General features: G+C 36.9%; 1 protein-coding gene across 3 annotated transcripts; it reads right to left on the reverse strand.

Moving 5' to 3' along the window:
• Nucleotides 1-5,501: 5,501 nt before the first annotated feature.
• Nucleotides 5,502-9,913, reverse strand: LOC112187662. 3 transcript variants are annotated; one of them, XM_024326550.2, is made up of 4 exons: nt 9,021-9,913; nt 8,547-8,615; nt 8,318-8,387; nt 5,502-6,525 (listed from the first exon to the last, which is right to left on the reverse strand). In XM_024326550.2, the coding sequence occupies exon 1, from the start codon at nt 9,860-9,862 to the stop codon at nt 9,029-9,031; it is 834 nt and encodes a 277-aa protein (XP_024182318.1). In that variant the 5' UTR covers nt 9,863-9,913; the 3' UTR covers nt 5,502-6,525; nt 8,318-8,387; nt 8,547-8,615; nt 9,021-9,028. The 3 variants fall into 3 exon arrangements, with proteins under 3 accessions (XP_024182318.1, XP_024182316.1, XP_024182317.1); XM_024326548.2 differs by having other exon boundaries at nt 9,017-9,913; XM_024326549.2 differs by lacking the exon at nt 5,502-6,525 and adding an exon at nt 8,031-8,173 and having other exon boundaries at nt 9,017-9,913.
• Nucleotides 9,914-12,732: the final 2,819 nt, after the last annotated feature.

Raw genomic sequence — 12,732 nt, forward strand, 5'->3', positions numbered from 1 at the left:
GAAGGATTGTAAACCCTTATACAATCCCATTGTTAATCTTTCATTACATATCTATGTTATCTTATTGATTTTTTTTTTTAGTGAATTAATCTTGTTTGCTTCAGACTGTTGCTAACATGCAGTTATTAAAGATTAGCACAATGAAAATTCATAATTTGAGCTAGTGATTTTTCATACTATGTTCCATCAACTACCCTTGACCTTAGGTTGGGCACAAGAGAATCTTGATGATAACTGAAGTTCCTGACAATCTATAATAAAAATAAAATAAAATGAAACAAAATAGAAGAAAAAGTCAGTAGCACCATTATGATCCATCTCTATCAATAATTAAAGTTTTGGTGCCATATGGGTTATGATTAAATTCATCTGCAATTCAAAATCATCAAACCATAATGTTATTTTTTCAGTTTCACTACTGTTCCTTTCTGCATTGGTAGTTTGGAAAGGTAGATATTTTGCAGCAATCATATGATTATTATAAAACAAATGAAAAATAGTATTAATTTGGTTTGAGGTGAATCTATTCTATCTCTCTTTGCTTCTATATTCACATACCCCTTTTTAAGATCAGTTGAGGAAAACAACTAAAAAGAGAAACCTAAATGACCCACAAGAAAGATCTATCTAGCTATCAGCTTGCTTTCCTTTACCTCTGATTTGAAGAAATTTTAGTTTTCTTGTGAAACAGGTATTGGTGGAACACCATAAATGAATTTCTTCTTTTTCTCTTTTCACGATAAAGTAGTAACCCAAAAATGTTGATAAATTTGAGGTGGGAGTACCTAAAATGATGCAGTCTACAAAAAGTGTGAAGAGAAAGGGCCAAAGACGTACAAACAAAAGAGAGACTAATATGATATGGTCATCAAAGAAGAATATTTAACTTTCTCAGAAAAAGATAAAAGCTGATTTGGAATGAGAGAATATAGCATCATACTCATAATACAGGAAAATGACTCAGTCATGTATAGGGTTTGAATTCCAGCTCATCTGTTCCAGAGTACTATTCTTTCAACTGTGGTTTCTTGTTCAAAATGCAAACATCTGATTTTCTGCAATTCAAAATAGAGCAATTGTATCTCCTGATGAAAACTCTTGACCCAGGTCAATAATAGCATGTCAGTGGAAGAGAAGAATCATAAACATTATACATGAAAGATACAAGAATGCTAAATACCAAGCAACCATATTAGATGTTTTTAGCACTTTTCAGACATAATCAACAAGAAGTCCAATTTCATTAAACATTCACCACTTGTTTTTGAACATGATTGAGCCACCCTGGAATATTCTAGTAAGATCAAAGGAATACTGCTAAATGATCTACCTTTCACCATTGATCATTCATATTATAGGGTCCAACAATTCTTTGCAGACTTTCAAGACTATCTATCATTCACTACACCAGAACTTACTCAGAACATCAATGAACATCTTCCAATATAGTAATGTACGTCTCCCTAAGGCTAATAATACGTACGATTTTTAGTTATAAATTCCAACCACCAAGCAGTTTACTATGACACGCAATCTGTATGGCTGCCGACTCGTAGGGACCGACAACACGCCAAAAGACCATTCTCCTTGGGATGCAGTCTCATTGGGAATTGAGTCAAAGAAGGATGCCACAGCTTGCAACTCAATGTTAGCACAATTAACATTAGCTCATAAGATCATACATAAAAAGGTTAATAACTTCCTATCCAACCTTGAGAGGCAGTTGAGAATTGAAGGGTGGATGGAATAGTGGCCTTGGCCTTCAGGTGAAAAGCTACCCAGGTAGTGCCATGCAAAATTGACTATATATTTAATAAGAATTGAAAGAAAGAATAAATAAAAAGGAGGTTTTCTGGAGTATGTACTTAACAATAGATTTGATGAGTCTCAGAATCATTCTATGTCATACATCAATCAATGCAAAAGAGTCTCCAGTTCCATTTGTCACTTCCTACTAATTGATGAACGACCAAATAATCATGCATGTTAACTCAAACAGGAGGTATTAGGTGAAAAATCTCTTATCTGAGACTGCATATATAACTTAAGTGAGCTGCAGCAAATTATAAATACAAATTTTAAGTGAATTGTAATAACAACATTTCAGGATTTGATATTCAGATATTGCCGATCGTTGTCAGGATTTGATGTGGCCTTAACTTTCACAAAATTTTAACAAACAGCGAAATGAATCAGCCATGAGTCTCTACAACTCAAACTTTTATGCCTCAGTAATCTGATCTATGCTATACTTTTCCAGTCTCCAACATGAAGCTAATGGGACCATAGAATATATATATATATATATATATATATATATATATATATATATCTTCTCCTCTTTTGAAGGTGGAATGCACATTTGCTAGGGTTGACTGATATCCTACAATTTAATTTATTTCGGTCTTTAGGAGAATTTTTCTGAAAGAAGAATAAAAAAGAAACAAAGAAACAATCTACAGAAGGAACAATTCATAGCAGACGCAGAAAAACTGCAACTTGATTCAAGGAATTGCAAGATTTGATAACTAAAGTGTATGTACGTATATGTATGTTAGGCCTCCTATAATGTTAAATACATGCATGTTGTGACAAGGCTACAATGTCCAGTGATGAACCACAATACAGTGAATCATAACCAGCAGCTCAAGATTGTTAGTCACACATGTGGCAGCGATGAATTGAAGGCTTTATGCAGTTAGTATGCTTAGTTAGAGCTTACATGTAGGATGTAGCATATCACATAATTCATTAGGGTGTTGTACAATAGAAGAAATCTTTTCTTTGCATTTTTACCCTCTTCTGCAACTTGTTAGTAGTGTTACTCCTAGTTATAATGAATATGCATCCACTCCTACATACTACTGCTGCTACTCACATTAGCTATCCTTGTATTTCTACTGTTAGCACTTCTGGCTTAATTCCTGCTTACTCCTCTATGGCTCTATTCTTGTTGTCACCAATAATGGATAACCTGCTAACGTGAGCTGTACATTTACCCTAGTGTCTACACACCTACAATGTTGCAAATCCTGTATTTTTTTGTTTGTTAAGAATTGTTAACCTATATACGGTGCTGTAAATACTGGTTATGCTCCTGATTCAGGTCTTATTGTTAATAATGGTCAACCTCATAGCATAATAACAGCAATTTTACATAGCAATGTACTTTGTCACTGAGTTTCTCACTCACTTTGGCACAGAGGACTCAGTCACCCCTCCAGTACTATTATCGCAAGCATGTCATCTAAGTCCAATTATCTGTTCATTCTGATTCCTGTAAATCAATGTCTGCGTCTTGTCTCTCAGGAAAATTTACTAGGTTACCATTTTCTCTATCAGTGTATGTGATAAATAGAATGCCTTTCCCAAAACTTGTCCATGAAATCACCTAATTTGTGTTTTATAACATTCCTTCTTTGAATCACGTTAGAGTTTTTGGATTTTCTTTCTTTCCTTTATTGAAACCATACAACTTTAATAAGCTTCACACCACTCACCAAGACTGTAACGTGCATTATTATAAGGTTTTCTCTAGGATATGAGAGCTGTATCTGATATAATCCTATTTCAGGCAAGTGCATTATCTCCAGGTATGTTATCTTTGATGAATACCAATTTCCTTTCAAATCGCACAAATCAACTTCATCCACTCCATCTCACTGCCCCAAACCTTCAGCTGCACCATGTGTTCCTGTATCACTCGGTCGTCACTGCCTCACCTTGTGCACTCAACTCCAACTTCATCTTCCAGCAGTGGAAGTCGGACACCTATCAGTTTCTGATGTTGAATGGTGATTTGAGTAACATCAGTAAGAGTTTCTCCTAGCTCAACAATGAAACACATCTTTAATATCCCTCTGCACTGTCAGCTGATAAATATTTCGATGCACTTCTCCATTGTGACATAGATTAGCATTAATGATCATCCCATGATCACTAGTAGCAATCATGGGAAGGATTTCTTGCTCTTGCAGCTTAGTTTGGTTCAGAGCTCCATCAAATGAGTGAAGAATGCTTTTCTTCATTAAGTGATTAAGGAAGTATGTTTTTATGGCTCAACCTGGAGGCATTTAGGACCCTGTGCATCCAAATTGTGTCTGCAATTTAGTTAAATTTCTCTGTGGTCTCGAGCAGGAACCAAGGGGACTTGGAATGAGAGGTTACTTCATACTTGAATTCAGTGCTCTCATGTCATATGATCAGCGCAGAAAGTAACGATGATGCGGTTCAAAACAAGTTTGAAATGAAGGATTTGGGCTGTTTCATTACTTTCTCGGCATTGAATGTTGGAGATCTCACAGATGGAAGTTAAAGTTTTTCCACCTGAATATGCACAGGACATATCATCATCAACAAGGCAGCATGACAGATAACAAGCCCAGTAGCACTTCTTGCCTTGGTTAATGTAGGAGCATTGTTGCTTGTTACAGCATCTTACCCTTACAAGGGCTGATATAACCTAGAGTCTAAAAACAGTATGTCAATTTATGCAATATGTCATGTAAAACCACTTCGCTGCTATTAGAAGTACACAGATATGTGCAGGGGCCATTTTATCAAGGCACTACTTTTGGATCTGCTCCTTTATCAAGGCATTAATCTCTCTTCGTTCTGCACCAGTTCTAACTGCAACGACATATCAACCCTGTCTCTTGCCTCAAAGAAGTGGATGTCTACTTAAAGTTGCCATAGGAGAACTTGCTCTCCAATCAATTGGCGCCGTCAATGGATCAATTTGCAGATATCCTTACAGAGGGACTAGGTACTGATCAGCATTCAGGCACCTATGTTGCAACCAATGCTTAATCCCGTAGTGTTAAATACAAGCAAGTTGCAACAACGCACATTGTCTACTGATGGACCGCAGTTCATGAATCATCACCACTCCCGAGCAGCTCAAGATTGTTAGAGTCAATACACATCGCAAGTACTACTTGAAGGCTTTAGGTAGTTAGTTAGGGCCAGTAATGATTTCATCGGAGCTTTCTTTATCATATAAGTGATTAGTGTGTTGTAGCTTTTCTCATCAACACAAGAAAAATATCTTAGCATCTTATATTTTCTCTGCATTTTTACTTTCTTCTTCCAGCTTTACAAGATCTAGCAGCAATCAATTAATAATACAGAAAAGTTACCTAGTATGATACGAAAAAGCTTAGGACTTCAAAATGCCCAAATTGAAGCTGAACTCACTTGGAAAAATGCAATCAGATCTTAGAACTTCAGATTTGCTAACATTGTGACCACCTAGGATTTAGTGCAGGACAAATCTTTTAAAAGAATAATAGAAACACAGAAACAATCTGCATAGACAAGAACTGAGTAAACTAGCTTGAAGAATCATGATTGAATTTGACAAATACTACTATAGCTTAATTCAAGGAAAATTGTAACGTCGACAAAGGCCGACAACAGATTAACAAGAGAAATGCACTCAGTACCAAACCAATAGGAAAAGTGAAGAAATTGCAGCGCCACAAAACTAAAACAAAACTCACTTGAAAAAAAAAAAACGCCCAATGCAACTTGGAACATTTTCAATTAATAAGAAAACACTAGCCATTAAAAATACATGACAGACGTTCATCAATAATTACAATGGGGTTCAAGAGATGGAGATATAGAAAGCAGATCGAGGTTTAGTAGAATGCCAAAGTTACGTGGTAACTGGTGGACTGTTGTACATAACCATGGAATAATCTGGTGAGCTGTAAAACAGGTGCTAACCCTTGAAGCTCTTTAAAAAACTTTACTGCAAGGTGACCAGCGAAAGATGAAAAGAGAGCCATCCAAATTTGCTGCACGTTGCTATAACCCATATGAAATTGACTCAAAACTCTAACTTCAATCTCTTATGTTATCTATGAGAACTCCTTCCTCACTGAAATCAAAACTAGTACTTGCCAGGCTCTTGATTACACCTTGGGCATCTCCTTCCACTTCAATCTTCTTAAACTCAAAGATGAACTTAACTTGAGACCAGAAAGCAGAGCCTGTGTTTCTAAAGCTTTGGTTTGTATATTCCCATAAAAGGGATAGCTGCACGGCTCAAAGCATCCTTCCTTATTACCACACCAAATACAAGTGCAAGATTACATCAGGATTCCAAATACCATGTTAAAACATTAGCTCACAGATCCAGGTAATAGGAGGCAGGAATCGAAGAGGAGACTGAAATGTCCTCGAGATCTGAAGGGGCATTATACAAGAGAACCTACCATCTCTGATTCACTTCAAGAGAAAAGGTTCAGCAAACACAATAATTTGAAGATAAAGTATCATCAGCAAATACCAAAATTTCAACCCCCTCCCTTCTAACAGGCAAACCTTCAATCAATCTCAATTCTTATGCTCCCCATCAATGTTACTTATGAGTTATGACACATCCACCACAAGAGTCAATAGATAGGAGACAAAGGATCACCTTCCCTTACACCCCTAGTGGCACCAAACCTCCCTCTAGGTCTCCCATTTAAGCAATCCCAGCCGCATCTCTTCCACTTGGCTCAAACCCATTATTTCCTAAAACAGAACACTTTGTTAGCCAATCACAACATATCCCACTAATGCAGAATATACTCAGAGTAGATCTACCAGAAGGTGGCCTCTTCTTAAGGCTTATATGCTAAGAGAATCCAATGTACAAATATTTAGCATAATTTAATTTCTAATAGATATAAGAACTAAGATGCCAGACTCTACAATGCAAAAGACTACTTTGTTACATTCTTACAGTGTATAAGTTCCAAACTCTGTGACAAAACCATAGATTTGAGACACCACTAACCTAGCTGTTTGTCAGCATGCAAAACAACATGCCTTCACTCATTAATAAATAATTGAAAATATGGCTTCACATTCACACGATATCCCTACAAGTCAGAATGAAAGAAAGAGTAGGACAAGTAACCTAAAACATATCATAATCATATAATCCATTTGGGACTTCCTTATTCGGAACTGCTTCACTAACGAAATCATGAAGTTATGCAAAGCTTCAGAACAGAGTGGCAAAGCCAGAAGAGATATTCGGATCTTTCATGACCAATATTCGACCTGCGCATACGAGGGATCATTATCAATTGAACCTTCCTCCCGAAGAGTCTACTTGTAGTAGGCATACCATAGTGACCTGGCTTTGGGTTCCCGCTGCATAGCTTCCTAATAGGAATGCCAAATACAAAGAACTACCTAGCCACTAGCTACTAGAAAGGGAAGGCCTGACTATTTTCCTGATGAGAGGAAAGAACAAAGAAGAAAGCGGGGAGGACTTACTCAACTAAGAGGGAATCCAGGAAGTGAAGCTACAGACTAAACCTAAGAGAGAGAGACTCATCATAAGGGCTTCTCGGTATGGAGTTGGGTCATAGGCCCTGGTGACGGCTCCCCTAGTGAAGGGAATTGGAAAGCATGCTATTGGTGCTGTCGGTACTGCTCTCGTTATCATCAGCATATAGCTTCTTTTTCTATTAGCCGGAGTCCTTCTCACTGATGTTGGTATCGCCTTCCTGATATGCTCTGGCTTTTACCGACGCTTATGGATCACTTTATATCGACCCAAAAAAGGGATAGGTTTAATCGCAACCACCCCAGTTACAACAATCCTTTCTATTGCGCCTAAAATTTCTATTTCTGTTAATATTTCACACGTTACTATTTATGGTTCCTATGGAGCTGCATTGCAACAAACCATCTTTTTCTGCAGCATTGCTTCTATGATCTTAGGAGCATTGCCGCCATGGCCCAAACGAAAGAAAAAAGACCTCTAGCTCATAGTTCAATTGGACATCTAGTGATCTGATCTACAAGCAGTTTGCAACCAACTGAAGGTTTTATTCCCTGCTGTTCCGATTCATGCCATAATTATCCCGAAAGTTATATTTACCAATTACCTAATAAGAATAAAAGCAAAGGAAGTCATATGAAACTTAGTTAAGCAAAAGTTTGCACCCTCAACCAAGATGTGTCAAAATGAACACTGAACTAACTCACTTGAAAAGCCCAATAAACGGTTGGAACATTTTTAGCAATAATATACAGAGACTGCTATAGACTTCAAGCACGAGGAACAAGCTGACCCTTGACAGGTGTTGCGATGCTTTGGAAATCTTAACAAACATCTTACAGAAGAATGAAGATTGATTTGAGTCTAACAAATACAAGGATATAGCTGCAGAATTCAAAAGCAAAATGGCTATCATCTTATTTGTGGATTTGAGATCTCATCAAATGAACATTTCTCTGGATGTACAATCCACATGCGATAAATAAAGTTCAAAGAGAGAGTGACAACATCGATTTGAAGGCTGCTAACCTGTTTGTCCATATGGATAACTAGTTGCCTTTGTGTGGTGGAAAATTACTGGAACTACGGGCTGCACAACCTACAGATACAGAATGAAAGGTTTGAATGAGTAATCTAAAGAATATAAACAGCAATGATTTTCATTAAAACATTTCGGCTATCTACTCGAGAATACTCTGTTTATACATGTCTTCTAATTCTTTTTCTCGATTATGAATTTGAATGAAATTACGCATACCTCATCATTTCAGACCTCATTAAGCACTGCTTCAGAAACATATTCTTGCTTTTTAAGCGTTGGGTAAACCTGTAGAACATCGAGAATGAACTCAGAAACTCAAAAGCATCTAAACCAAAATCTAGACAGTAGTACTATCTTTTTTTTTTCAGAAATGTATGGATTTCACTACATCACAACCGACTGTTACTCAGTGCACTATAAAATCATTATCCACTGAACAAATCTAGAGAGTTACAATAGCAACCTAGACATAATTAGGATAGTCTCTCTATTAATGTACTAATCTAGAAAGTACATATAGGGTATTTAACTATAGAACAATAAAACCGAAACCATGATAAGATGACATCAAAAAGTTCTATAAATCAAGCTAAAGCAAAAATCATTATCCAACAAGTAACAACATCGATGGGTCAAGTCTGAAACTCAAGTTAAACAAAACTAGAAAAACACAGCTTGTTGACTACCTACAGTCACCATCAAGCTTCAGAGAGCATTTGTTCGAGTTCCTTGTCGAAACTGTCATCTTCTTGCTGCTGCTGCTCTTCTTCATTCAGTTTCTGACTCAATCCCGTCTGCCGATAAAACACTTCCCTCTGAGCATCCCACTCCTTGGCAATCTTCTCCATCGCATCCCCAACCAACTCCTTACCTTCCGAAACCCCCTTCATCTCTTCATCACCGCCCTCCACCGCCGCAACCCTCTTCAACTCCTCATAATCCCTACACATCTGCTTCACCTTGCTCAAATCAACCTCCATCCCCAAATCCATGTGAATAAACTCCTCAATCTTGGTATCATCAAACAACTTGTTGCACGCCGCTTTAATCCTCGCGTTCTCCAGCTCCGTCAACTCATCCACCTTCCCTTTCAAACCCTCGTTCGTCTCCACACACCCGAACAGAAACGCATTCTTCTCCAGCATCCGCTTCACCACGGCACTCGCCGCGCTCACGCCCCGGACCCTGGCGTCGGCCGCGAGCTTCCGGAGCTTCTTGAGCTCCCCGAGGGATAGGTAGACCTTGAAAGGGGGCTTCAAGGGCTGGGTCTCGTAGAGACAGTAGAGGCAGTAGAGGCCGCCGAGCCGTCGTGACAGGGAGGAATCGGGAGCGATTAGGTGTCCGATTGAGTGGGAATAGAGGGATTGCATGAAGAGGGCGAGGGAATTGGTGCAACTGGGACGCGCGTCGTAGATGTAGGAGAACTTGTTGGAGAGCCAGACTTGCTTCATATCGGTCAAGCGAGTCGAATCGGCGGCGGCGAATTGGGATATCAGGTCGTCGATGTCGCGCTTCATCGGAGCGAGATCCATCGGTGTGAGAATTTTCTGGTTTGTTTAGAAAGTCGAAACAAACATTGGCCGCGGCTCCTTATTTGAATTTATACCAGGGAGTAAAAATGTTCATAAGCCGTCTGTTTTGTATCGGCTTCAGCCCAGCCGATGATTCCGCCTTGCTTTCTTTCTTTCTGTTGTGATCAAGCCGTTGGTGTATTGAGTGGGGCCGAGCTGAGGTGGTGATCGGATTTACCATTATGTCCTTGCTTTCTTTCTATGCTTTGTTCTTTATTTATCTAACTCTTAAACTAAGAAAATATATCATTTGTGTTTATCCACTGGATGTATAGTTGTAAATAGCATTATGGTCTCAGAGTTTTACTGCATGATTATTTTTATTTATTGTAAACAGGATCATGGTCTGATAGTTACGCATTTTGTTGAAAGAAGTTACTGTGTGTTTCTACTATTGTTGTGCCTTTTTGGTTAACTTCAATTGTCATGCTAATATATATTTTTGATATTTGTATATGTTCTCGATTTACTTTATAAATTGGTTTCCAAGTAACGTATAGCTGATTTCTTTTTATTTATCATCTGCACACATGCGGTAGTATCATGCTCTATTTTTACCTGTATTTCCTGGGCTAATGTAGTCAATGGTTTCTTAGGCTAAATGTTTTCAGTTTAGCAATGATTCATGAGTTGTAATGCAAGCTTTATAAAATGGATTTCAACGAAAAAACTATTCACTTGCTATATATCTATCTTATTCTGCAGGTGTATTACCTTCAGTTTAACACAGAGTAGCAGTGGTTGCTGTTGGTTTTCTTGCACTTAAGTCAGGTGAATAGACTTTTTTTTTTTTTTGAATTTTAAGAAAATCAAATTCATTACTTTCTTCAATTTCTAATGTGAATCAAATTCATTACATATTTCTGTAGTGATATAAATAAGAATACTCTGGTTATATTGTATCTACTCATTCATCATTGTTCTCATCACTGTTTCCCATTCATTTTTTTTGTGCATCTTAATTATCTATTAAAACTTTCATTCATTATTTTCTATGTACTTCAAACTTGAAGATTGTTTGTACTGAACAAGTTGTGGAGACATTTGCAGAGTTAAAAATTGTGCTCTGAAGTAAATATAATCGATCACTATTTTAATGCACTCAGTTTATTAACACAGTGACCATGTTAACTGAAATAATGTTAACATGATCAATTTGCATATTAACAGAAATACTGAAAGTGAAGTAGAGATTCATAGAAAGAGTTGGATCAGGTTTGAGAGGGATCTTTCAGCAAAAGAAGAGATGTGGCTTACTTTTGATTTTTATGGATGTTGTATACTTGTATACTTAGTTGATTGAATATATATGCAAAGATTTTACAATCAGTCTTGGTCAATTGTTTTGTCTCTAGAACAGTTCCTATTATGTTCGTCCTCAGTCGCTTTGCTTTCTGTTTGTGAATTGCATATCAGCTTGATCTGATCGTGCATTTGAAAAAACTGAATGCTCTTTGAATTTATCTTTGTTGTTTTTTTTTCCCTTTTTTTTGTTTTTTTTTTTTTGTAAATTGTATGAATATCATTGTGAGATGTCTGGGTCAATTGCATCCAATTGTTGACTGTGAAAGTGATATTGGCTTAATTCTTCTTTGTCGGTATTTCCGAAGAGTTGAGCATGAACAACAGAAATAGAGAGAGAGAGAGAGAGAGAGAGAGAGAGAGAGAGAGAGAGAGAGAGAAGCGAATAAAGAAGATGCACTTTCTTTTACAGTAGAAAAGGGAAAGATTAAATTTCTACAGAGATTAGGGGAGCCGTATCTACCAAACTTACGAAATGTTTTCTTGGCCTATTGAGGTGGTGACAAATTTAACTCAAGTGTCCAGAGTTGGGGGCAAAACCTTTGCCGTAGGATTGCACAATTCTAATACTTTTTGTTGTTTGGGTTTTGCAGATCGTATGCAACAGTCTTTGTATCGTTTTACTACCACTGTTCCTTTGTCTGTTGGTTAACATTATCTTGATCTCTTATTATTATTCAGGTATAACTGCTAGAGTTTATTAACTTGGTCTTTGGTTTTCTCTATATACATTGTTTTCTTTTTTTGTATTAAGTTTATAGTTTCTGTAACCATGGTGGTCTTGAATTGTCTAAATTCTGTTGTTTGATTCTGTAGACACTAGAAACGGTGTGCTATCAGCTTCTGTAACTGTGGGTTCAGGTATGAATTTGACACCTGTATGAGTTGTATACATTCTTACTGCAATGAACATTCAAAAGTTACCCGCAGCAGATGGTTCAATTCTTAAGATTTGTTGATATCCTGCATTTCTATTTTATCTAGATCAGGAAAAAAAAAACAATAAGTGGAAGAGAACTATGTTTGTATTCCTTAATTTTAGATTTTGTGATTGGAGTTCAAATTCAAATTATTGTGTTGATAGGTTGTTGAAAGGGTTAATTAACAACTGAGTGTTGGTTCGGTTCAATGTTGTGAATTCTGGATAGTTTGATAGCAGACATAATGTTATGGTTGATTACCTAGAAAACAGAGTTTGTTTGAGACTTATTCTTCACTTTGACATCACTCATGACTTTAATTTCTAAACCCTTTTTTAGACGAAGCTTTTGAGTTAAAGTTAGCAGTTTGACTGTACAACTAATTGCCTTAAATGTTTAGCTAAAAGTGAATAACTTAGTTTCATTGATGATTTATATTTTTTTTGTGTATGGAGAAAGAAGTAAGGAATCTGACTTCAATAGATAGTGAACAAATGTTTACTGTTTATCTTTTTCTTTCTGCCTTTTTTATGTGATTACAAGTGTTAATTTTTGTATAGACAAATTTAATTTCATCAAAAATTTTCCAATATATAGTCATGTTTAATT

The sequence above is a fragment of the Rosa chinensis genome, chromosome 2 (genome assembly GCF_002994745.2).
Source record: "Rosa chinensis cultivar Old Blush chromosome 2, RchiOBHm-V2, whole genome shotgun sequence".
NCBI classification, from domain to species: domain Eukaryota; kingdom Viridiplantae; phylum Streptophyta; class Magnoliopsida; order Rosales; family Rosaceae; genus Rosa; species Rosa chinensis.